A 25,352-nucleotide genomic window follows, 5' to 3' on the forward strand; every position below is an offset into this window, starting at 1 on the left:
TCCATTTCTTGATTACTTTGGTGTAGTATGAATAGCTGTGAGAGTCTTTATAAGCACTTCACCAAAATTTATGGAAATACAATTCAAAGTTTATGTCCTCCTCTACATTTTCAGAGATGTCCAGTGGGCCAGATTGGAGTCTTGCCAGACCAATGCTGCAATTAAAGTGGGAGCTTCAACACAATATACAACGAACAGATTGCTTGCAGTATTGTATACAACTTTAGGCTAAAGCATCAAGTCTAAGCTTCAATGTGAGTAGATTTGCAGCAAGTAAAACTGTTTTAGACACGGTTATGTTAGGATTCTGTTTCAGTAAAGGCAATGAAAACCAAAAAATTAGGCAAGAAATGATCAGATGTGGAATTTATTTTTTCAAACTTAACAGCTGGTTTCATTCAAAAAAATTGCACAGACTTTAGTATCCTACCTTTAGTAAACACCGCTGCTAATTATTTTAGTATAATGATCATAGTACATACAAGTGGTGTGAAAACGTGTTTGCCCTGACTGAGCATAAATGCCAGGATCAGTACTACAGTCAACCGATAACAACAATTTTTTCTGGCAAAACTTCTCCTGTTTCTCCTAAGAAGTATAAAAGAGGGCTATGGTATCCGACCCTAGAAAACCACCAAGTCATTGGTCCAGGTATGTGGATGACACCTGGGTGAAAATCAAATTTCAGGATGTGCAACAATTCACGGATCACATTAACTCGCTGGAAAACCACATCAAATTCACCAGGGAGGATATGAAAAGTTGCTGGTTAGCCTTCTTAGACTGTGAGATCGCCATCAGTAATGGGGGACATTTAAAAGTTGATGTGTACTGTAAACATACGCATACGGATAGGGCTGTGCGATATGACCAAAATCTCATATCCCAATATAAGACATCTACCGTCCGATAACGATATAAATCACAAAAATTTTACATTTTCTGTAAATTATGTGAATCTCGGGCAGCTCGACTTGCGTGAAGTGTTTCCAGCTGGGCGTCGTGTACCTGGACTCGAGTGTTTAACCGATGCATGAAACGATACATTTTTAGACATAAGTTGTAATGGCCGCCGTTTTCCTTGTGAGTATTTATTACACGACGTGCTGCCGGGAAAAGCCTGTTCTAACGTTTGAGTCTAAGGTTTATTTTTTAGCACCTGACGGCTCTTTTTTGCTTCTCATCCGTAAATAATCTGCTCTTTCGCGTGATTCAGTTTATTTTGAAAAGTCTCAATAGGATCTTGAGCTTTATTGTGAAAGGTTTATGTGGAAAATAAACAAGTGGACACGCGATGGTGTTACCGTCGTTGTTGCTAACGACAATGCATAAAAACAGGCGCTTGTCCGTCTGTAGTGTGGTTATATTAAATATAAGAGAAAGAGAGAACTTTAAGAAATTAATATAGCCACTACAGTGACCATCAAAACGATGAAAAAATATTGCCATAAACGGTTTATTTTGCGACACCACAAAACAAATGATTGCGTAAAATGAAACGATAGACATTTTTATATCGTCATCCGATATATATCGTTATATCGAACAGCCCTACATACAGATTAGTATTTAAGGTTTGACTCTCATCTTCCACTGGAGCATAAACTTGGAGTCATCAGGACACTACAACACAGAGCGAACGCCAACCCCACTGACACAATGGCCAGGGAAGCAGAAGAACATCACATCAAAAAGGCCCTGAGTAAATGTGGTTATCCTACACAGCAAATTCAAAAGTGTTAAATGTTTGGTGTTAATAGTCTTCTTGCAAAAGTAGAGTTAATTTTACTCTAAGTAGAGTCACATTCTTTTAATGTAACTCTGAGGTGTAAAATGATAGTAGTTAAAATCGAGTGTTAAAAATGAGTGTTTCTCTGTCAAATCTGGAGGTGTTACAATGGAAACATTAACTCTTGACCTCTTAACTCTGAACTCCTAGAGGGGCTATGACACCAACAGAGTAAATTCACAGACTCCGCCCCCAGCACCATAGGCTCCAATCGAAGCTGAAGTGAAGCCGTTTCAGAACATTTTGCTCTACATATTTGAGTTGTTTGCCATACTTGGTAAGTCATTTTTTCAAAGATTGTTTCAATTAATATTATGAGCTTTTACTTCTGTAGCTCTTTGGAGTTGAGACAAAGCTGTGTGAAAGGCATTAGCCATGTTGCTCGGTGATAGCATAATATTCTGTTTTAGCTAGCTGAAAGGTATTGTTTGCGGGCAAATACCACAGCCTTGAAAAAAAGCTTGCATGTGAATTTTCAGTCAAACTTTTGGTCAAATACACCTAAAACAATGTCTAGAATGTGAAACGTTGGTATAATGGTGCTACTTGAAGCCTGAAAACGATCGCCCATAAAAAAAAAACGAGCAAACAGCAGTAGCAGACGTCCTGACTGGATTCTACGTTAGCATTTAGATCCCTCCAGAGTTTTGTGCACACGGTTTAGGTAAAAATGAAAAAGGTTGAGGTTTTACATTTAGTTCAGTATTACCTGTTGTCTGTGTCCTTGTCTTTTGGGAAAATACTTTACACAAGTAATGGCTCAAAGAGGATTCCTTTTTTTTTTACTGTGCTGCAATTGTTTACTGGATTATTTGTGCCATTAATTAGTGTCAACTAATTTTTATTCAATCTCCACATAGGATATGCTTGTGAAGATGTCCCTCTCCACTTCTGTTTTTCTTTTCCTTCCTCTTTCTTTCTCTCTTTCCTATCCCTCACTCATGTCTGTCCCGTCTGTAACAACTGAAAATAAAATAAAATAAATAATAAAAACAAAGGTCGATCAAATGGACCAATACAGCAATGCCACGATGATCCATTTGGCAAAATAAATCCATTGGGTATCCTTGTTGGTCTTCAGACAACAATTCTGACGGCTAAAGAACCAAATGGGACAGGCAAAAAAAAAAAAAAAACCTTTTGGGATTTCCTGCTAAAATAAATACAATGAATACAAAACCCTTTAAATTGAAAGAGCCTCATAGACAGGTTTTAATTTTCAAAGTAACAAATAAAAGCCTTACCTGCATAGAGCACTCCATAACAGAAACAGCAATGACAGCGTCTTCTATGGTAACTGTCTCTCTGTACATGAGCTTGGCATGGGCTGTAAAATTAACAAAAAAAGTTTTCTGCCACTGCTGCCGTTCCACTTTTTTCAGATTTGTATATGCAACAAGCTTTATTGTTATTACATATCATCAGCAACTTCATAGTTAACAAAACTTTAGTTTAAAATCATTTTGCTTTTAAATCATCATATGATGAATGTTTAGTAACTAATTACAATATTTGATTAAACAAAAAAAAAAAAAATCTCCACTTGCTCCTGTGAATGGTCTTTAACCTTCAAGATCTAGTCCTCTAACTGAATCGAATTGATTTTAGAAATCAGTGACAATACCCAGCCCTAAGGCAAAGCATGCTGTGCAAAGACACCCCTGAGACAATCAAGCACATAACAGCAGGGTGCAAGATTCTAGCAAACAGGGCATACGTGGAACGCCATAACAAAGAACATGAACACCTGAGCAGAGTTTGAGAAGTCAGAAGGCCAAAATGTGATGCAGTTCCTAGGGTGGTTGAGAAAGGCTAAGCTAAGTCATGTGGACTTCCACATACAAATGGACGGCTACAAACCAAACATACTAGTGATGGACAAGCAGAGGAAGGAGGCTACAGGGATAGATATAGTTATACTAAAGTGGCAGCAACAACAGGAAGAAAGAACACAAAAACAAAAAACATCTTGTATGCCTTTCGGTGCTGCAAGAGCAGCGTGTAAAATATTATCAGAAGACTCGTTTTAGACCTGACCACAATCAATGACTTGACTTATGAATAAATATGACCAAACTAGTCTGAAGTCAAACTTCTCATCTTACCTTCAGCCAGCCTGCTCAGACTCTCCAATGTGCGTATAGTTGTGCGGGCAGCACTGCTGCTATCACGCCGTCTTTGTAGCTGGTAGTAGCGTGTCAGTATACAGTTGGCTTCTTCTGACATCACTGGTTTTAAATGCTTAATCAGGCTGAAATAAGCTTTCATTTTCTCCATAGACCACAGACTCGAACACTGATCAGGTAGTCCTTAAGAAAAAAAGAGAAGGGGCATTTTTACCACGTTCTCCCCATTGAAGGGTATGTGAGAGAACAATAATAATCAATTATTTATAACAACAGACTTTATTGTTTTAGTCATATTTCACTTCCAAACTCAAAAACATGTCTTCTACCTCTGTCCTCCATAATGAAAGAGGAGATGATGTGGTCCCACTCTGCATTTCTGGTATCCAGCAGAACTAAAACCAGGTCAAAACGACTTAGCAAAGGACTGGCCAGAGCTACGTTCACAGACAGTGGCTCGTTGGGATCATACTGGCCTTTAGGGTTGGTAGCTGCCAGAATGGTAGTTCTGGTATTCAGTTTACACACCATGCTGCAGAAAGAGAGAGCAGTGGATCACATAGAAAAAAAAACGAGAAAAAAAAACAGATGAGTAAACACTTTTTTTTTTAAAATTAAAATGATCCATTTAAATAATCCAGTATGTGGATTAGGAGATTTATTAGTTTATCAAGGTTCATTTTGTATTAGATTCCCCTTGTGTTTTCTACCCCTGTGTTAAGTTTCCCTCGTCCTTTATGCGTTTCATGTCTGCATGTCTTTTGTCGTGAAATTCATGTTGTCATGTCTGCGTTTCATTATGTTTCCTGTTTTATTTTGAAGAGGTCCTATGTTCTACGTTCAATGGGTTTAGTTTTACTCCTCCCCTGTGACGTCATTATGTTCATGTGTGTCAGCTGTTTCCCCATGTGTTCCCACTTCCCTCATAGCTGTGTGTTATTCTCCCTGTCTTCCATGAGTTTGTTGTTGTTAGTTTCCCAGTTTAGTTTTGTTCTTTGTTTCACCTCCACGCTTGCAATAAAGCTGTGTTTTTGAGTTCACGTTTGCCTCGGTAAGGTTTGCGTTTGGGTCATTTTCCTGCCTGCACACAGCCGTTTTGTGACAATGTATAAAAAAAAAAAAAAGCTGTATAATATTACTGTCAGAGTTTGAGTACAGTATTGTCGTGTGAAATAAGTGTAAATAAAAAAGGAGGGGAAAGGAAAGAGTTGTTAAGATCTCAGTGCTACTTAGGAGATGTTTACAAACTTACAAGGTGAGTAAATGTTTAAACAATAGGAAGGAGAGGAATGTAGAAGACTGTAAATGAGACCCATGAGCTGAGCTGTTGTTTGGGAAAGTGGAGTGAGTTGGTCCTGAGGCCCCGTTGACGAGAACCAGAAAAAACAAACCAAACAAAAAAACTGTCGGCTGGATTAAATGATGTTCTATCCAAACTGGCAGCTCACATGTAGCTCTTCAGCAAAATGAGCCAATAGGATAAAGAAAAGAGAAGATTCTGTTGAATACCAATGAGCATGCCTTTAGTAGACTAGGTCATAAACAAGGTCTTAACAAAATGAGCCACTTGGCACAAGTAGAACAAGAAAAAAAGGAAACCCTGCTAAACACCCATGAGTGGACGAGGTCATAAACACAAAACGAGCCACTGATAACCGTGACTAGATGCCAGAACCTTATGAACATACTTAAAAGTGGACATTGTTAAAGGAGAGTTTGCATAGATATTATAATGACTAAAATTACTTCAGTAGGAGAATTAATTAATGCCCAATGCAGATTATATTTGGTAGTAGTGTAGAATATTTGAGAACAGAAAAATGAGGTCATTTTTTATAAATCGTTAAAATAAACAATACTAAACAAAAAAAAGTTTCAACAATAGCAAAATCAAGACAATAAGACTCCAATGATAATAAACGACATTATCAAAAGTAAGTAAATATTAATAAGGCAAAGGTCTACAACTGAAACGTCATATTTGGTCAGTCTTAACCTGCTGGTCAGCAATTTTGAATTTAGAGTGTATTCCCCCAAAACCTGCATCTCCTTAGAGACTGTGTCTGCCCCAAAACCAACAAAAAACACTTTGAGAGTCTTTTGCTGATATACGGCATTGAAAAAAGAAAAAAAAAAAAAAGTCATTTTAAGAGTATTCCCTGAAACCCCTCTCAGCTGACACTTTGAGTAATCTTTGAGTTGTTTTTGACCAGGATATAGCCTTCAATGTGCATATTAAATGATTTCATCTACTTTCACAATATCTCTAAATGAGAAACATCCTATCTCAAAGTGATGCTGAAAAACTAGTTCATGCATTTATTATTTTTAGGTAGGACTAATGCATTTTGTTATTAAGAAGATGTCCTAAAACTCTACAACTAAAAACCATCAGTTGATCCAAAATTCAATTTATTTTAATTCAATTCAATGTTATTTATATAGCCCCAAATCACAACTCAAGGCATTTTAAATTGTAAGGTATATCCTATAATAAGAATGCTGCAGTAAGAGTACTGACAGGGACTAGAAAGAGAGAGAAGATTTCTCCTATATTGGCTTCCCTTCGTTGGCTCCCTGTTAAATCCAGAATTGAATTTGAAATCCTGCTCCTCACATACAAGGACTTAAATAATCAGGCCTCATCTTATCTCAATGACCTGATAGTACCATATCACCCCATTAGAGCACTTTGCTCTCACACTGCAGGCTTACTTCTTGTTCCTAGAGTATTTAAAAGTAGAATGGGAGGCAGAGCCTTCAGTTTTCAGGCCCCTCTTCTATGAAACCAGCTCCCAGTTTGGATTCAGCTAGGGTTAGGGAGAACCTAAACAGGTTCTCTTCCTCCACACACTCCTCATTCATAAAGTGCTTTACAAAACCAAACATTACAGCTAACAGGTGCACTGTTTGAGTGCAGCTAGCCAAACAGCGTAGAGCCACTTGCTGCTAAAGAGACAAAGAATGAAAGTGGACACTCTATCCTTGGTTTCTTAGAATAAAACTCATTGTTGCTGTCAAGGGCAGTACTGGAGTGAGCCCTTTAATCTGATTTTTAGTTTTAGTGTCCTTATTTTCCTCTGACTTGTAATTTCTGTCAGTAGTTAACTAACATAAACTAATGTGTGTCAATTAGCCTCAACCAACCAACCACATGTTCGGTACTGACAGAAGCTGGCGCTAAACATGTTTTTAAAACCTTAAGCACTTATTTCCTAAATCAAGCTTAACAGACAGTGCTATATTTCCATTATGTAAATTAGTTTTTCATGTTCTCTTTAATTCATGATTTGACAGTTATTTTTCCCCACAGGGCCAGGCAGGTTTCCTGTGATAAATGAAATCATTATTTAAGTTATGTTTGTCTAGTATTAAAATTTGTTTGCTGATTGGAAACATTCAAGTGTGACAAAGATGAAAAAACAAAAACAAAGAAAGAAAACCAGGAGGGGGACAAAGAGTTTCCCACAGCACTGTATACGATCGTGGTCATTCTGTGTTTGAAATTCCTAACTTCTGGTGATGTGAATTTATATGTAAATGCATGAGAGTCCTACCCAGCTTTAGCAACACTAATAGATTGTTGCTCCATAGCTTCATGGATGCTGATGCGATCCTGCTCCTTGATGCTGTTGAATTCATCAATGCAGCACAAACCACCATCTGCCAAGACCAGGGCTCCTGCTTCCAGGTGCCAGTCACCTCCATCCTTCACAGCTGCTACTGTCAGTCCTTTGGAAACACATTCACTTTATGAAGTAATACATTGGTATTATATGTAAAAATTAGGGGTGCAACGATATTCGTATCGATATTGAACCGTTCGATACAGTGCTTTCGGTTCGGTACGCATATGTATCGAACAATACAACATTTGTAATTTATTTTATCAACTTTCCTTCTGACGATGCTGTCTGTGTTGAGCGCTCAGTGAATCTGCGTTCGACTACTCCGCCTAGGCTGCACTGTCAAGCGCAGATCCACTGAGCGCTCAACACAGACAGCATAGTCAGGAGGAAGAGCGCAGGGCAAGCTAGCGAGACAGAAGTTAAGCTCTCCTTGCAAGATGGACCTCCCCCACCCTCATTCAGATCTGGCGTTTGGAATTATTTTGGTTTTCATGTGACGTATGACCCTGAAGGTAAGCGAGTCATGGACTAAAGTAAAACAGTATGTTGGATGTGCCATGCAATGCTTAATTACATTGATGTGAACTAGTGTGTTAGCGCAGTTAGCTCGTTAACGTGTTGGCCGTCTAGCCCCATGCACGGGGCGATCGGCGGTAGCTCGTTAACGGAGATTTGCCGTGTTGTGGCATTAAGGTCATTTCAACGAGATTAACCTGAAAGCACTAGTGGGAACACAACGAATATGACTGCACATTTACGCCGACATCATCCTAGTGCAAAGACAAAAACAACAAGCATGCTACTAACTTTAGCCAAGTCATTTAGACAGCTGCTAGTACGTGATTCTCCTTATGCTGCTGAGAATATAGCCCAGAAGAAGCGGATAGTATAGCTTTTATTTTGGAAAGAGACATTTCTCTGTAATAAACTCTCTTTTCCAAAGATGAGTGATTCCTCAATCAGATACAGGGCTTGCAAAATCGCTAGCCCGACGTCCCGGAGCTAGCGATCTTTCCAGTCGGGCTACAAAAATCTCTCTGCCCTGCCCGTCGGGCTATTGTAGGAAAAATATATGTCAATGCTTTTGCATTCTTTCAGAAATGTAGCTGGGTAATTATGTCATTGGCATCGGTGAGCCACTGTCAATATGTGACATATTGAAATCGCGTTTGAATTTGCGCTTGTTTTTTTGCTTTCACTTTGCAATGACAGCACTGATCTGTGAGTGATGATAATTTGTGCACCAATTCCTCTGACATCGTCTTATTAATCGTTAGCTTACTATGCAAACATGACAAGTGAAATCTCCCGCTGCAAGCTTAAACATGTGAGAGGTTGATCGCGCAGAGAATCGCTGAACTTATGTGAGTCCATGTGTAAAAGCAGCAGGATATATATTTTAGTTCTGCTGAGCCAAATAAGACAGGTCGGGGTGAAGAAGTAACAGCCAAAGAAAAGCTTACCACAAAACGGAGAAGTTATGACAAATGAGACTATAAGGCAAAAAGAAAGTGCAGCTTTATGGTTTCATGGACAAAAGAATTTCTGTGGCTGCGATATGATGAGCTAAATAACCAGGGGTGCACATAAGTGGTCCGCAGGTGCGCATTCGCTGTCAAAATAAAAAACGCGCACAAGGGTTAGGGTTAAATTTAAAAACTGTACTTTTGAGTTAAAATATATATTTATAATTTTAATAAATGACAAATTAAAAAGGCATGAACATTTTTTTGTATCGAAAAAATATCGAACCGTGACACCAAAGTATCAAACCGAACCGTGAATTTTGTGTATCGTTGCACCCCTAGTAAAAATATATAGTTAATCACATGTCCGAGTCACCCTTCATTTCTTGACATTGCTTCCAACAAGGCAGATTTTATTGTATTTTTTTTTTTTTTTAAATCATCATGAGCGATACTTCTCGGGCCTTTCAAAGTTTTGGGGTAAATTGGATGTGTTTTAGCTCATTTTCAGTCCAGTCCATGTATCAGAGGAATATTTTATTGTTTGTTAAGCCACTTAACACAAAAACATGTAAAGTAATGAATCACTGTTGTGTCTACTCAAAGAAACAACACAGTTTGAAAAGCAAAAAGTAGTATTTTTGCATCAACAAGGTGATTCCAAAAGAGCTGTTAGCCCAAAACCTGGTATATTTTGTATACTTTATTAATCCCCTGTTGGGATATTACTCTCTGCATTTAACCCTCAGTGAAGCCGTGAACAGCCAATCAAGCGCCCAGGGAGCGGTGTGTAGGGACGGTACCTTGCTCAGGGGCACCTCAGGGTAGCCGTTCGGTGGATTTGAACCCCCGACCTTCCGATCATGGAGCGAACTCTACGTACTGAGCTATCTCCACCCCAATATTTCGAAAAGGTTTCAATGTGTCTTAAACAATGTGAGAAAGGGGACAAGTAGAGGACAAAAGTGGCAGACCTAAAAAACTGCTTACAACAGATGAACAGCATCTGAAAGTTGTTACAAACACACATGACAAAGAAGTCAAGCTATACATGACCATAAATTAAGTTATGTGTAATAATGGGCCCCATCTATGAACTCGGGTTAGGGTTAGCTCATAAAACTACTTTTTACACCTCTGTCTGAAATCTTGCAGGGGAGTATCTGGTCATGGCGATATTTTGTTTTTTCACCTTCTGAGAAGTGGAATCTTGCAAATACAACACCTTTGTATAGGCCATCAGTTGAGACAGAGCCAGATAATATTAACTCACAAGTGTTAAGTGACAGGATTGTTTTCTAATCTGACAGATTTTAGCTGGTGCCATGTCTTCCCATTCCTTTTTGCACCTATTTTTCTTCATATGCTCAATACTTTTCCCTACCTTTCATTTTTCGTTAATACACATTGGTTATGTGCCCAATAATTTTATATAACTGTAATTGGAATAGGTTTCAGTAAACAAAAAAAAAAAAAAAAAAACCTGTCTCAGTGTCCAAATATATATGGACCTAACTAATCATAACAAGGATATGAATACACATGGGTGTATTCATATCCTTATGGGGACATCTCATTGACATAGTGCTTTCCCTAGCCGCTTAACCTAACCCTAACCATCAAAACACTAAAGGTCAAAGAAAAGACACACACAGTGTGTCAAAGAAAAGTGAGACACAGTGTGAAATCCCAGTAACTCTAGGCTCCCTCCACAGAATTGCATGGCAGCATTTGTTTGAACAAACAGATTTAAATACTAACAATATGTTGTCATATTGTGATTTATTAACCACATGAGTGTGGAAATTATGTTTTTTATTATGAAAAAGAAAAACCAAAATGATAAAACTTTATCTTTGGAGGCTGAATCTCCTCCAGAGGGTGTTGGGAGACCTAAAGGGCGTACTTTACCATACTTTGACGGAGATCACAGTGTTTCGAGAGGATTAAAGAAATGGCGGTGATGGACAAGGTTAACAATACATGAGAAGGTATGCACAGGGGGATGGCGACAGAAAGAAGAGGAACCAAAGGGAAACAGGATGGTGCAGCCGATCCCTAGGACCGTGCACCGAAGTTTCAAAGAAAAACAAACTAAGCCAGAACTTCTAAATACCCTAACCAGCTGTGCCAGGGGTCTGTGTCTGACATACTCCCTGAAATGAACTGAAAAGACATTTTTAATAAAAAGAATTGTTTCCTTCAAGGTCATATTGTGCCCCTCCCCAGGTTACACAAACTGTTTGGGTGATATCAAATGAATAGATTGAAACCATTGCTTTCTTTTTTAATAGTGGTTAGGATGAGAGAATTGCAGGAAATTATGACCCGACCCAGAGAATATAACCCGAATTTTAAACTTTTTTGGGAGGGCTGGGAACGGACCATGGGGGAACCTCAAGGAGGAAGTCCCATTCTGGGACGTATAAAGACCTACACCTAACCTCTTTGTTTAAAAGAACCCTCAGAGTCTGTGAGATTTTTAGAAGATAACCCTACTCAGGCTGTATGACCCTAAGCCTAACCTTTTTGGGGACCTGATAAAGTTTATGACAAACCCTGAGGAGAAATAAGCCTGCTCTGGGATGTTTAAAATCTAAAATTTAACATCTTTATTTAGTCAACCCTCAGGCTTTAAAAGACATTTGTGAGACCCCTAGAGGAAGTAACCCTTATTGGGCCACATTAAAACTCTAGGAGATATTGTATTCCTCTAATTCGGTGGGACAGAGAAGAAAAGGAGAAGCTTAGGGATCATAAAGCCTAGTTAAATAAGAGAAACTATAAATGGCACATAAGCAATCTGCTTTCCTTGTTTTTGGGCCTTCCGCTGACCGACAGGGCCAGACTCCTGGTTTTATTAGGGTGAGTGCCTTCCCCCAAACATTTCCTTGTGATTGAGATCGCTGTCAATATGGTGTGCATTCATATTGTAAAGCTAGACAGGTGAAGAGAAGTGGTATTGTTTTTTCCGAGGGTGCTTGAATGCATCACAGTGATATCTCCTGGGGGGGGGGGGGTCCCTTTCTACTTGGTTTTTATATTGATTACTTATTTATCATAATTTTAGTGATTTTTTTTGTCATATGGATTTTTATTTAGTTATTAATGTTCTCTATTTAGGTATAAATAAGTGAATCTTGGTTTCAGTTCAGACCTCGGGTTGTCCCCCTTGGTCGGCAACAGTCCTAAGACTCCCTCACGGACCCCACTCCCCTAACCAGTGACTAATTAGTGTCTCGGTTTTAGTTTTAGTTCTTTTTTATCCCCCCCCCCCCTTATTTTCCTTTTTTCAGATTTATTTTGATATTTTGATTAGTTTTGTTACTGAACAGTCTCATTTTATTCACACAGATGAGATATCTAAGTAACACCCCGAGTAGAATGCATGACAAGGTAGGAGTGACACCACACAGTTTTAGGATTTTTGTTTTTGGTACCTGAGAGGAGCATGTTGCATGGGAGCACAATAGGCGTTCCCATGTGACTTAATGGTAACCTATCCTGGGAGAGGCCCACAGGATTGGGCGTCTCTCAGGAAATGATTTAATCCCTCGTTCTCTCCTGGCCCCAGTAGCATGTATCCCTCTGAGGAAGCAGGAGATCCGCAAAATGTCAGAAACGCGAGACCAGACCAGTGGGAGAAATTTTGGGTGGATTAGATCGAATGTAGCGGTGGATTTAGATGTGGATAATGATATTCTGCCTGCTTCTCTGTGTTCTCCCTCTGCATGCTCTGTGGGTGCCGCGGGTTGTGACCCCCCCCCGGGCCGCTCCTGCTGCGATGCTCCTTCAGGCCCTTTTTCGTCTCCTCCCATAGGCGAGCGAATGAACATGGAAGCTCCACCCGTGGAGGACGCGTCCGCAGCGAATCAGCAAAAATGGTTAAAAATCAAAACTATTACTCAAACAGGTGAAGAGGAAGTCGGTGAAATGATAATCGAGGTCTCGCAACAACATGACCAGGCGGCCAATATGAGCAGTGACTCGCTGGACCGCACAGATCCCGACCATTTGAAATGAAATGTAAATTTCCACCTGAGTGAGGACGGCAGGGAAGGTGACGGGTCTGCTGACGATTTTAAAGCCTTAAGGCCAAAAAATGCAAGCGATGGAGCACCTCCAGGTAGATTTGACACGGGACGAGGAGATGACCGGGCGAGGTGTCGGAGCGGGGAATGGCGGGGTCGCGTGGCACACACCTACATACCATCGGGCGCGAGCAAGCCTCAAGTTACAGGATTGGAAAATTAAAGCAAACAAGCCTATGGTGTTTGGGGAGAAACTCCACTCCCCCACCAGATTTAACTTGGTCTTCCTCTTCTAATATTTTAAATTTATCAAGACTCTTTACTCCGTCTGCAGCACAAATAAGCTTATTAGAAAAGGGCCTGACTTTCATTCCAGCGCCATAAAAATTTTCACGTGAGGAGTTTCGCCGGGACCTACATTGGTACCATAGAAGACCGAAACTACAAGACTTTTTTGAAACCGACAACTTCCACAGGGATCCCTTCGTCCTACCATCTGTGTGGGAACTGGAGTGGGGGGCGTTGAGCGAGTCGCTCAAAGAGCTAATAAAAAAAGATATTCGGTTGTTCCACTCGTTAAGGCCGCAGGTGGGGAGGGAGGGTAGTCTTATGGTGGAGGAAGAACGGGCGCTTAGAGAATTAAAAGTTAATCAGAACATCGTGATTAAACCGGCGGATAAAGGCTCAAAAATTGTAATTATGGACAAGCAGCAGTACAGACTGGAAGCCCAGAGACAACTGGGAAATGAGAAATATTACAAATGCATTTCAAATTCAATCCAGCCCGAGGTGCAGCAGCAAATTAGGAGGATTGTCCACTCACTACATCACAAGAGTTATTTCCACAAAACAGCGCGACTATTTCTTAGGTCCTGATGATCCCCACCCACGCTTATCCTATTCTGAGATCCCACCTGGAAGACCTATAGTCTCCGATTGCAGTGGTGCAATACATAACATCTCTCAGTACACTGAGAGCCCTCTCTAATAAACATCCAAGTTATCTTAAGGACACCTATCTTTTTTTTTTAAATTCACAATAGATATAGACAGTCTGTACACTAATATCAATACATAGACAGGACAGAGTCGTAAGTAACATCTTTCAGCGGTACCCGGATGCTGTGCGCCCTGACGCGGCAATTCTCTGGCTTTTGGAGATTTGTCTTGTCAATAATGATTTCCAATTCGACAATAGGTTTCATTTGCAGATGGAAGGAACGGCTATGGGCCAGAGATATGCACCGTCCTACACAAACATATATATGAGCGAGTGGGAGACAGAAAGGCGCTGGCCAAGTGCTCATTACAACCGGTGTTTTATTTGTACTTTATAGATGACATCATAGGCGCATGGGGTCACAGGGAGGATACGTTCCAACAGTTCGTACACATCTTGAACACACATCACCCGTCTATAAAACTTAAGCAGGAGCACAGCGACTCTGAAATCAATTTCTTGGACACCACGGTCTTTTTTGAGGATGAGAAGGATGGCAAGAGGTTGCATGCAAAAGTTTATTTAAAACCCACCGACACGCATGCGCTCCTCCATAAATTATCACCCGCCACACACATTTCGAGAAATAGTGAAATCTCAAATATTGAGATTTTACAGAATAAGCAGTAAGGAGGTGGATTTTCGCAATGCTACTTCCACATTGTTTAGGAGTTTGAGGAAGAGGGGGGACTCACGCTCTTTTTTTTGAGGAAGATACACAGGGAGACGCTCTCGGGACTTCGTACGCCTAACGCATGGACACGGGGTGATTTTCGGGAGGGGCGGGGTGGCGCAGGAGAGCGAGTTGATGCTCGGCGGATGGATACTGAACTTGGGACTCCTTTTAATTAAAACACCATCGAGGACATAACGGGAGGGGAGAGACTTTTGCCCTTTGTTAGTACTTTCCACAAGAAGTACACGCCATTTCTCAGCAGTATCCACCAAAATCTTTGTGAAATGCGGACCTGGGGGTATGCATTCGAAGCGCGGATGATCAGAGGCTTAAGGAAAAACCAAAGCTTGGGTGACCTTTTGGTTAGAGCTAAATTGGAGGGGAGGGTAAACGAACCACCTGACACATTGTTGCAGTTTTTGGTACAGAAGCACATCATAAGTAATCTGTACAGTGGAGCCTCTTAGGCGATTAGAGGGAAATTCTCTCTAGAGATACAAAAAATGTAATTTATGCCATTCAATGTAACAGGTGTGGGACGATATATGTGGGAGAAACTGCGGTTCATTTGAGAGCGCGGCTGCAACAACATCTATATGCCATTCATGCAGCGGAGTCGCGTACTTTAGTGGCCACCCACTTTAAAGAGCATGCAGTGGGGGCTCTGATTATCATGGGCTTGCAGGCAAATCCGCGATGGTCAGTCGGTCAGCGGAGAAGAATGGAGAGGGGTTGGATAGACAGATTCAACACTTATGCTCCATTGGGCCTGAATGTACAGTGGGGCAAAAAAGTATTTAGTCAGCCACCGATTGTGCAAGTTCCCCCACCTAAAATGATGACAGAGGTCAGTAATTTGCACCAGAGGTACACTTCAACTGTGAGAGACAGAATGTGAAAAAAAAAAATCCATGAATCCACATGGTAGGATTTGTAAAGAATTTATTCGTAAATCAGGGTGGAAAATAAGTATTTGGTCAATAACAAAAATACAACTCAATACTTTGTAACATAACCTTTGTTGGCAATAACAGAGGTCAAATGTTTACTATAGGTCTTTACCAGGTTTGCACACACAGTAGCTGGTATTTTGGCCCATTCCTCCATGCAGATCTTCTCGAGAGCAGTGATGTTTTGGGGCTGTCGCCGAGCAACACGGACTTTCAACTCCCGCCACAGATTTTCTATGGGGTTGAGGTCTGGAGACTGGCTAGGCCACTCCAGGACTTTCAAATGCTTCTTACGGAGCCACTCCTTTGTTGCCCGGGCGGTGTGTTTTGGATCATTGTCATGTTGGAAGACCCAGCCTCGTTTCATCTTCAAAGTTCTCACTGATGGAAGGAGGTTTTGGCTCAAAATCTCACGATACATGGCCCCATTCATTCTGTCCTTAACACGGATTAGTCGTCCTGTCCCCTTGGCAGAAAAACAGCCCCATAGCATGATGTTTCCACCCCCATGCTTCACAGTAGGTATGGTGTTCTTGGGATGCAACTCAGTATTCTTCTTCCTCCAAACACGACGAGTTGAGTTTATACCAAAAAGTTGTACTTTGGTTTCATCTGACCACATGACATTCTCCCAATCCTCTGCTGTATCGTCCATGTGCTCTCTGGCAAACTTCAGACGGGCCTGGACATGCACTGGCTTCAGCAGCGGAACACGTCTGGCACTGCGGGATTTGATTCCCTGCCGTTGTAGTGTGTTACTGATGGTGACCTTTGTTACTTTGGTCCCAGCTCTCTGCAGGTCATTCACCAGGTCCCCCCGTGTGGTTCTGGGATCTTTGCTCACCGTTCTCATGATCATTTTGACCCCACGGGATGAGATCTTGCGTGGAGCCCCAGATCAAGGGAGATTATCAGTGGTCTTGTATGTCTTCCATTTTCTGATGATTGCTCCCACAGTTGATTTTTTCACACCAAGCTGCTTGCCTATTGTAGATTCACTCTTCCCAGTCTGGTGCAGGTCTACAATACTTTTCCTGGTGTCCTTCGAATGCTCTTTGGTCTTGGCCATGGCGGAGTTTGGAGTCTGACTGTTTGAGGCTGTGGACAGGTGTCTTTTATACATATGATGAGTTCAAACAGGTGCCATTCATACAGGTAACGAGTGGGGGACAGAAAAGCTTCTTACAGAAGACGTTACAGGTCTGTGAGAGCCAGAGATTTTCCTTGTTTGAGGTGACCAAATACTTATTTTCCACCCTAATTTACGAATAAATTCTTTACATGTGAGTGTGAATGGTTGTCTGTCCCTGTGTGTTAGCCCTGCGACAGACTGGCGACCTGTCCAGGGTGTACCCCGCCTTTCGCCCTATGACAGCTGGGATAGGCTCCAGCGCCCCCCGCGACCCTGAAAAGGATAAGCGGAAGCGAATGGATGGATGGATGGATATACAGTATGGGTGAAAGGGGTTGCTTTTTAGTTGTCTCTTGTATTGGTTGCCTGAGGTATTGTGATTATGATATATAATGAATATGTGACACTAATGAATCCATCAGGACCCAGAGGGGGAGGGATGGGAGATGGAGTGGATGACCTGCTGTGATACTCCAGGAGCCAAGATTGGAGGACCTGCCCGTATATTGGTGGTTTGTCTGTTCTTAATCTTTGTTCTGACCTAAATAAAGGCATAGGTTACATCCATGTGATGTATGGTTAATAGACTAAGAGTGTGAAATAAACAAAGGAAGCTTCAAAAAAAGAAAACTGACTGAAGGCCTACTGTTTCGGTGCCACAGGAGCAGAGATGAGGAGATGTGAAAAACCACCACAAGTGCTTCATGTGAGAAAGTGAAATAAACACCAAGAGAGCCCTGAACAGACTTATTTCATGTGTATGAATCTACCAAAAAAAAAACAAATTAATTAAAAGGTTAAGGATGTGAGAGCTGTTGTGAGAAATCCTAGTAAACACAGGCTCCCTCCACAGAAACTGCATGGCATTTGGCTGACAAATAGAGTTTAAATACTAACAGTATGTTGTTATATTCGGTGATTTACTAATCACATGAGTTTGGAAATTGCAATTTTTAATGAAAAAAAATAAAAATAAAAATAAAAAACTAAAATCAAGAAGTTCAAGAAATCTGTGGCTGAATCGCCTCCAGAGAGTGTTGGGGGGGAAAAAAAAGGGGGGGGGGGGGGAACAATATCAGTAATACACAAGAATGGTATGCACAAAAGATGACGAAGAAGAGGAGGAGAATGGTGGTAGAAGGAAGAAGAGGAACCAAGGGGTAACAGGATGCTACAGCCAAACCCTTAGACCGTGCACCGAAGTTTTAAAGAAATACAAACTGAGCCACAATTTCTAAACACCTAACCATAACCTAACTGTAACCCTGACACTAAAACCACATTTTGAGTCTCAAAATTCTCTTCAAACTTGTGGGGACCAGGATTTTGGTCCCCACAACGACTGTTGGTCCCCACAAGTATGTCTAAACAGGTACAAACACACACACAAAAGAATTATTATTTTTTTCACCTGTTTACTGAAACATTCCAATTATAGTTATAATGGACATGGACAGTGTAGACTCTCAGCTTTCATTTGAGGGTATCCACATTCGAATTGGATTGATCATTTAGGAGCTTCTGCTCCTTAACATGTGCCACCTTCTTTTTATAAGGGATCACAAGTAATTGGACACTGGACTGAAAAAAAATTCCCTTCTTTCATGAGAAAGAAAGAAAGCACTGGTGAACTTCAGTAACGCAAAAAGACCTGGATGAAGACCCATGACTGTGTGAAAAATTGATGACACCCTAAACCTAATACCTGGTTGGGCCACCCTCAGCAACAACACCTTTTTAAAAAAAATAATAACAATAAAATTAAATTAAAAAAACAGCCCTGTGGAGGAATTTTGGCCAACTCGTCTTTGCAGAATTCAGCCACATTGGAAGGTTTTCGCACATGAACCACCTTTTTAAGATCATGCCACAGGATCTCAGTCGGATTCGGGTCAGGACTTTGACTAGGCCACTCCAAAGTCTGCATTTTGTTGTTCTTAAACCATTCAGAGGTGAACTTGCTGGTGTGTTTTGGATCATTCCATTTGTGGATAATGGCTCTCACTGTGGTTCGCTGGAGTCCCTAGGCTTTAGACATGGCTTTATAACTTACTTCATTTCTCACTTATTCCTGAGTTTCCGTGGATCGCAACATGATGTCTGGCTTTTGAGGATATTTTGACCTACTCCACTTTGTCAGGCAGGCTCTATTTAAGTGATTTCTTGATTGAGAACAGCTGTGGCAGTAATCAGGCCTGGGTGTGGCTAGAGAAACTGAACTCAGTTTTCCGAGATGTGATACAATATTTTTTTCCCCTTAATAATAAGAAGCGGCATTTTGTGTCTCCTTTGTGTGTGTATATATAGTTTCTTTTGTTTGTTTGGGTTTTTTGTTTTTTTGTTTTTTAAAGGGAAAAGCAGGACCTACCTGCACTTGTTGAGCCAATTCCAGCTGTGAGTACAGAACGACACATAATCTTGGCAGCATATTTCAGGAACTGAGACTTCCCTGTACCTGGGTCACCAACCAGCAACATATGACACTCGCCTAGAAGGAGCAAATCATGAATACACACATTTCACAGAGGGCCATTTGTAAAACACAAAAAACAACATAGAGGCACTGATTTGTCAGAGTTTACATTCTGTCACAAGACAGTCACAATTTTAATTTTCATGAAGCTATTTAAAGGGCCCGAAAAAGCAACATGGGTCTGTCCTCCTGTGGGCTGACCATCTCTGTGGCCCCTCCTGTGGGTGGTGAGCCCACAGGTGGCCTCAAAATCTCATCATTGCTTTTTGAGGATGATGTGATTCTCTTGACTTCATCAGGTGAGGAACTTCAAGCTCACACTGGAGCAGTATGCAGCCAAGTGTGAAGCGGCGAGAATGCGAGTTAGCAACTCCAAGTCTAAGTTCTCAGTCGGCAAAGGGTGGAGTGCTGATTCCAGGACACGGATGAGTTATTGCCCCAAGTGGAGGAGTTCAAGTATCTGTTGTTCACGAGTGAGAGGACAGGGGAGTGCGAGAGTGACAGACTGATTGGAGAGGTGTCTGCAGTGATACGGATGCTATGCCAATCGGTTGTAGACAAGAGAGACCTGAGCATAAAACGAAAGTGGTCCATTTACCAGTCAACCTATGTTCCTACACTCTTGTTGCAAGCTCTGGGGAGTGACCAAAAAGAATGAGGTTCCAGACACAAGCAGTAGAAATGAGTTTACTGCAAAGCGTACCGGGGCTCTCCCCTGGAGGTAGGGTGAGGGACTCAAAAGGAGGTGGTTCTTCTGACATCTGACTAGGATACCTCATGGACTTCTCCTAGGTGAAGTATTCCGGTTGTCTTACCAGGAGAAGGCCCAGGAGGAGGAGGTGGCTGGGGTAAGGGAAGTTTCAGTTTTTCTGCTCCAGCCACGACCAGAACCCAGATGAGCAGCAGAAATTTGATTGATGGTTGGTTCAAAAGAAAATGAACTGCAAAGGGCCAGATTCCACTTCAAAGGCACAGCTTAGAAATGTTTTGGGTTTTTTTTTAAGTTTATTTACTGGTTTGTAGGAGTCATTCTTTGCAGATACTTAAGAATATTAATATGTATTATTTAAAAATTTAAAAAAGAAAAATTGCATACCCCTAATTTTGGTCCCAGAAGAATCTATTCTCTGAACTCCCCCAGCCAAGACCATGGCCACTGCCAGTTTAATTACATACATGCCAAAAACCTGTGGACACAGGCTCAATAAGATATGGTTCCTACCTACAAATAAGAGAGAGGGAAACAAAATAAATGGATATAGAGCAAGATACACAAATATAATAGTCTTACACAGTAAATTATACATACCAGCTATAGGATTATGTTTGTAGCTATTCCAGAATTCTTCAAATTCTTCCTGAGCATCCTTTACAAGCTGTCCAGCAGCAGCCTGCTGGTTGTTTACCTCTATATTGTTAGCTTTGAGGACCAACTCCACATCACAAAGTGCACCATCATAAAAGGTTTTCCAGCGCAGACACGTCACTCCATAAACAGTGACATCATCTCCTGGGAGCATACAGTCCAAAAGCCAATACATGAGATTAATTATTAAAATTTTATTTTCAGTTCTGATTTTGGCAAAGTAATCATAATACAACTACCTTTGTTGCATCGTTTTTCACTACAAACATCTATTAAGAGTTAGAAAACATACATTTCCAGCACTGATGTGGATTTCCAGTGACAAACTTATGTTTGCTTTGCTACTCATTTTAAACTCAACTTGCCTTGAGCCACAAACTGTAAGCTATCAGGAGAAGCGTATCTGGACAGTTCTTACACATTAATGTTTCTTACCAGATTTACAACTGTCGACGAGGTCATTCTCCAGAACTACCAGTAAAGAACGAGGAATACTGCCCACTGAAAGTTTCTGCACCTGTTGTAAGATGGGTACAATTCGATAAAAATGACATTTTACGCACTCAGCATGTGAAGTTTTAACAACATAACTTAACGCTTTAACTATGTTTAGAAATTTTTAAAATCAATACATAAATTAATTAAATAAAATCAAGAAGCTCATGTTTAAAAGCCTAACCTGCTCTTGAATTTTGATCTCCTGGTAATCCCTGCAAGCAGCAGGTTCAGATCCTTCAGACAGACAAGTGAATTTATATGAGTTACAGCTATCGGGGTTAGGGCAGGCTACGGGTGGGACAAACGTGTAGAATTGCTCAAATTCTGCCTGCACTGTGAAAACATGACGACACTTTGTGCACATGTAATCACGCTCATATTCCAGAACCTACGAGAGGAGGAAAAAGACACGGCTGTCAGTAAAACTCAAAGAAACCAAAGTGGATCTGCGTAAGGCTCTGCTCCTTGTCCAAACACCACCTCAAAGTTTACAAAGTGACTTTTTGTGTCTCGTTGAATTTTTAACTTGCATTCAATTTTTTAATCGAATAACTGTTTCAACAGTTAAGCTTAACTGTAGAAGGCTTGTTTGACATTAAGAAACATTTACACATAACTAACAATGGTCATGAATAAGAATAAAAACTGGAAGTTGTCTGTAGGGAGGTGTGGTTTTGGCTAAGCTGCAGAGGAGGCATGGAGCAGTGGGTTTAGGGTGGGACGTCAGGGGAGGCTAACCCACACAGCTGTTCTCAATCACTTTTTTTTTTTTTTTTTGCCTGTCCCGTTTGGCTCTTTTGCCATCAGAATTATTGTCTAAAGGCAAAGAAAGATGCCCAACGGATTTACTTTACCAAATTGACCATCCCAGCCTTGCCGTAATGGTCCATTTGATTCACCTTTTAGTGTTTATTTTATTTTCACTTGCTGAATACAGGACAAATTTGATTGGGGGAAAGAAGGGGAGAAAGAAAGAGGGAAAGAGAAACAGCTGAGAAGAGGGACGACGGGGGAGAAGGGCAAAAACCAAAAACCAACAGAATGGGCAGAAAAAAAATTGTAAAAAAATGCATATATCAATCACCTGGATCACCTGTTGAGAAAGAAAAAAGAAAACAAGCAGAAGAGAACAAGAGTAATAGAATAAACAGCATCACAATGATATATGGGAATATGACAGTAAATACTAAATATTAAACATTATTGTGCAGCACGTAAGATCAACAGAACACAGTGTGCTTTGAGGTAGGAGCCAAAAAGGGTGTAGTTTGTGGGTGTGATCACCCGTGTGTACACCTGTGAGCATGGACGCGCTTGTTTTTTTTTTAAAAAGGTTCCTTCATGTAATGATCTGCTAGAGGGTGTGGGGGGGCCACAGCCCCGTCCTCCAGGGCATGAAGCAGGTATGGAGGAGATCAAAACTCCAGACATCCAGAGGCCCCCAGAACACAAGAGACCATGGAAGACCGACAGAGGGGCAGCCGCGCCACTGTCCCAGAAGGAGCTGAGGAGAGTCCCAGATGAGGGCTCACTCAGCAGCCGCGGAGCAGAAGCCAGGGGGGGTTGCAGTGACGCGCCCGTGAGCTCCGCCGGCAGCCAGCCGTGCCTGAGTGACCGAGCCCCAGGCCGATAGGCCGGGGGCACCCCACCCCCGAAGTGGCCCGAGCGAGCCCCAGGCTCCAGGCCCCGATAAGCGGCCGCCAAGGAGTGAGCCGGTGTGTACCTGGACGCCCATCCCCGGACACAAAGAACCACCAACGCACCGACACCTGAGGGAGTCCGCCACTGGCAGGGGAAGTGGTGGTGGGGGGAGATAGGCCTCCAAACCTTGGAGGGCCTGAGATGTCCCCCAGAGAGGTGGCGTCTGATACCCAACCTGACATATAGGCACAGACATACAGGCACACAGAGATACAAACATCCATTCCCACCCTCATGCTCTCATATGCACTTACTCCACACTCAACCAACGTGGAGACAGACATAAAGAGACGCTGTACACACGATCACACTCCCCAAGCGTACTCTACGAACCGGGTCTAGGTACCCTTGCCCCTGGAGGGGGGAACTGCACCCAGACCCAGGTGGTGTTACCCTTTTCCCTGCGGTGGGGAGAGGCAGACCGCCCCGACTCCGCAACAGCAGGGAGGCCCCACACTCCAGACCGCAGTCGGACGGCCAACTCCTCCTCCTAGCCCCCCCGCTCCAGCAGGCCGCAGAGAACGGGGGTGTTCTCAATCACCTGATCATGCCTTCCCCATTTCAGTAGGATGCCGGGACCTGACGGGAGGACAGCTGGGAAGTTGTACAAACCAAAAAGTGTGCTGTATGTATAATATCAATCGACTTGCAATGCTGTGTGCTTCGGGTCTTTTTGTCACAATGATGCCGAAACCCAGTCATGGGATGATGGACCACAACCTATTCGGCTGGTGGAAGTGCTGGCGAAGATGGTGGTGGAGCTAGCCGCTATGCATCAGTAGCAGGCTGCAGTGCATCATCTGCAGAGCAGCACCTGATGGTTCATCTAACCCTTTTCCCCTCTACAGACACCATCCTCCACTCACCGGGAGCCGCTGGGGCAGGAGTGTTGAGTGCGGGGGGGGGGGCCAGGACACGTCTGCTGGGAGCGCCCACAGACGTGTGAGATAGATGTTCCATTTTGCTGGCCCTCCAACACCCTCCTTCGGTCTAAGAGGTACGTACAGCATAACGGTAAGGTGCGAAGGGGGTACATGCCAGTCTATGGTGGATATGGGTTGCACGCACACCCTGGTCTACCAAATCCTTGGTGGACACTGACCCCCTGTTAGGGCAGTGTGTGGGGATGCATTCACAACCAGTAATGATGTGTAGTGTCTGCATTGCACTAAGCGGTGACGTGGGGTCATCGAACACTGACTCTGGCCTGGAGGAGACGGCAGGGCCTTCTTGTGATGCCTCATCAGCTAAAGAAATTCCCTCCATGGAAGACTTCCCACTAAAGCAGTCTTATGATGACACTATATGCTAGGTCTTTGACCAAGTGATAAAAAAAATGATGGTCACATGTTGCACCCTGACCTACCCAAAAAAGACGGGTTGTATCAACTGGGTCCTTTCACAAATATTTAATTCAAATATTGACACGATGTGTGGGCGTCTAAATCTCTACTCCACTATTAACTGGTGGCTTATATGTATACTGCTCATGTTTTTTGCAGTGTTGGAAGCAGCATTCCATTTAATTGAATAGCACATGTACATATATGAAATGCTGTTACCTTGGCAATACTGGTACGTATTACAGTACCAGTTACAGACAAAAAGTGTCCTACATCTCTAGTCCTAGGAATTGTATCTCTTGTCAGCTCTGGGCACACTGGCAGACCTGGACACAGGAGAAAAAAAAAGTTATGTGAAGTGACTCAAACAAGCAACAGTGAAGAGCAGCAACGCTCGAAAACCCTCAAATGTGGCTGTATTACAACAATTCTGCAAAGATGAGTGGGCCAAAATTCATCTACAGTGGTGTAAAAGACTCATTACCAGTCGACACAAATGCCTGATTGTAGTTGTTGTTGCTAAGGGGGGTGACCCCGAAACGGTCACAGTAGATGGCTGTTTCCCTGAGCCTGGTTCCACAGACAAGGGGCCTGAAAGCTGAAGGCTCTAACTCCCATACTGCTTTTAAACTGGACATGAAACGCTACAAGTATAAAGGGTAATTTACACCCTGGAGCACTGCACTGAAAAACTGATACTGATGTAACACTGTCTGTGAAGCTGGATTTAAGAGAGAAATGCTGATAGAACATGTTTAGTGCCATCTTGTGTCAGTACAAAACATGACGTGACCAGCTTGGTTGGTTGTGGTCAATAGACTTTAGTCTAACATTACTTTATGTTAGCTAACTAGTGACAGAGCCGATAACTCAGGTGGCTCCTTATTTTTAGTCTTATTTTCTACTAAGAGGGGGTCAATTTTGTACTACCATTGGCTGTAGCAATGAGTTTTATCTTAGGAAACCAAGGATCTACTGTCCACTTTCACTGCTTGTCTCTTAAGCAGTCAATAGTTCTTTGTTGTTTGGCTAGCTGCACTAAAATGGGAGAATATAGCTGTTAGCCGTAATGTTCAGATTTATAAAACTAGGTACACCATATAGGAGATGCAAAAACTAAGTGCAAGCACATAAACACTAGATCAGGCGTCTCCAACTCCAGTCCTCGAGAG

At 42.0% G+C, this 25,352-nt stretch overlaps 1 protein-coding gene across 3 annotated transcripts in view; it reads right to left on the minus strand.

Annotated features, from left to right (window-relative positions):
* The window catches only part of mcm9 (minichromosome maintenance 9 homologous recombination repair factor), a 32,762-nt gene that overhangs the window by 2,793 nt on the left and 4,617 nt on the right, over positions 1-25,352 (minus strand). For all 3 annotated transcript variants that reach the window (XM_026142779.1, XM_026142778.1, XM_026142780.1), the window contains 10 exons: positions 24,400-24,506; positions 21,318-21,524; positions 21,074-21,155; positions 20,582-20,782; positions 20,369-20,494; positions 19,168-19,287; positions 7,473-7,647; positions 4,245-4,447; positions 3,895-4,098; positions 3,034-3,116 (listed from right to left, as the gene is read on the minus strand). In XM_026142779.1, coding sequence (XP_025998564.1) covers positions 3,034-3,116; positions 3,895-4,098; positions 4,245-4,447; positions 7,473-7,647; positions 19,168-19,287; positions 20,369-20,494; positions 20,582-20,782; positions 21,074-21,155; positions 21,318-21,524; positions 24,400-24,506 — 1,508 coding nt within the window. The remainder of the gene's footprint in view (positions 1-3,033; positions 3,117-3,894; positions 4,099-4,244; positions 4,448-7,472; positions 7,648-19,167; positions 19,288-20,368; positions 20,495-20,581; positions 20,783-21,073; positions 21,156-21,317; positions 21,525-24,399; positions 24,507-25,352) is intronic.

This window comes from Astatotilapia calliptera, chromosome 15 (genome assembly GCF_900246225.1).
Source record: "Astatotilapia calliptera chromosome 15, fAstCal1.2, whole genome shotgun sequence".
Lineage (NCBI taxonomy): Eukaryota > Metazoa > Chordata > Actinopteri > Cichliformes > Cichlidae > Astatotilapia > Astatotilapia calliptera.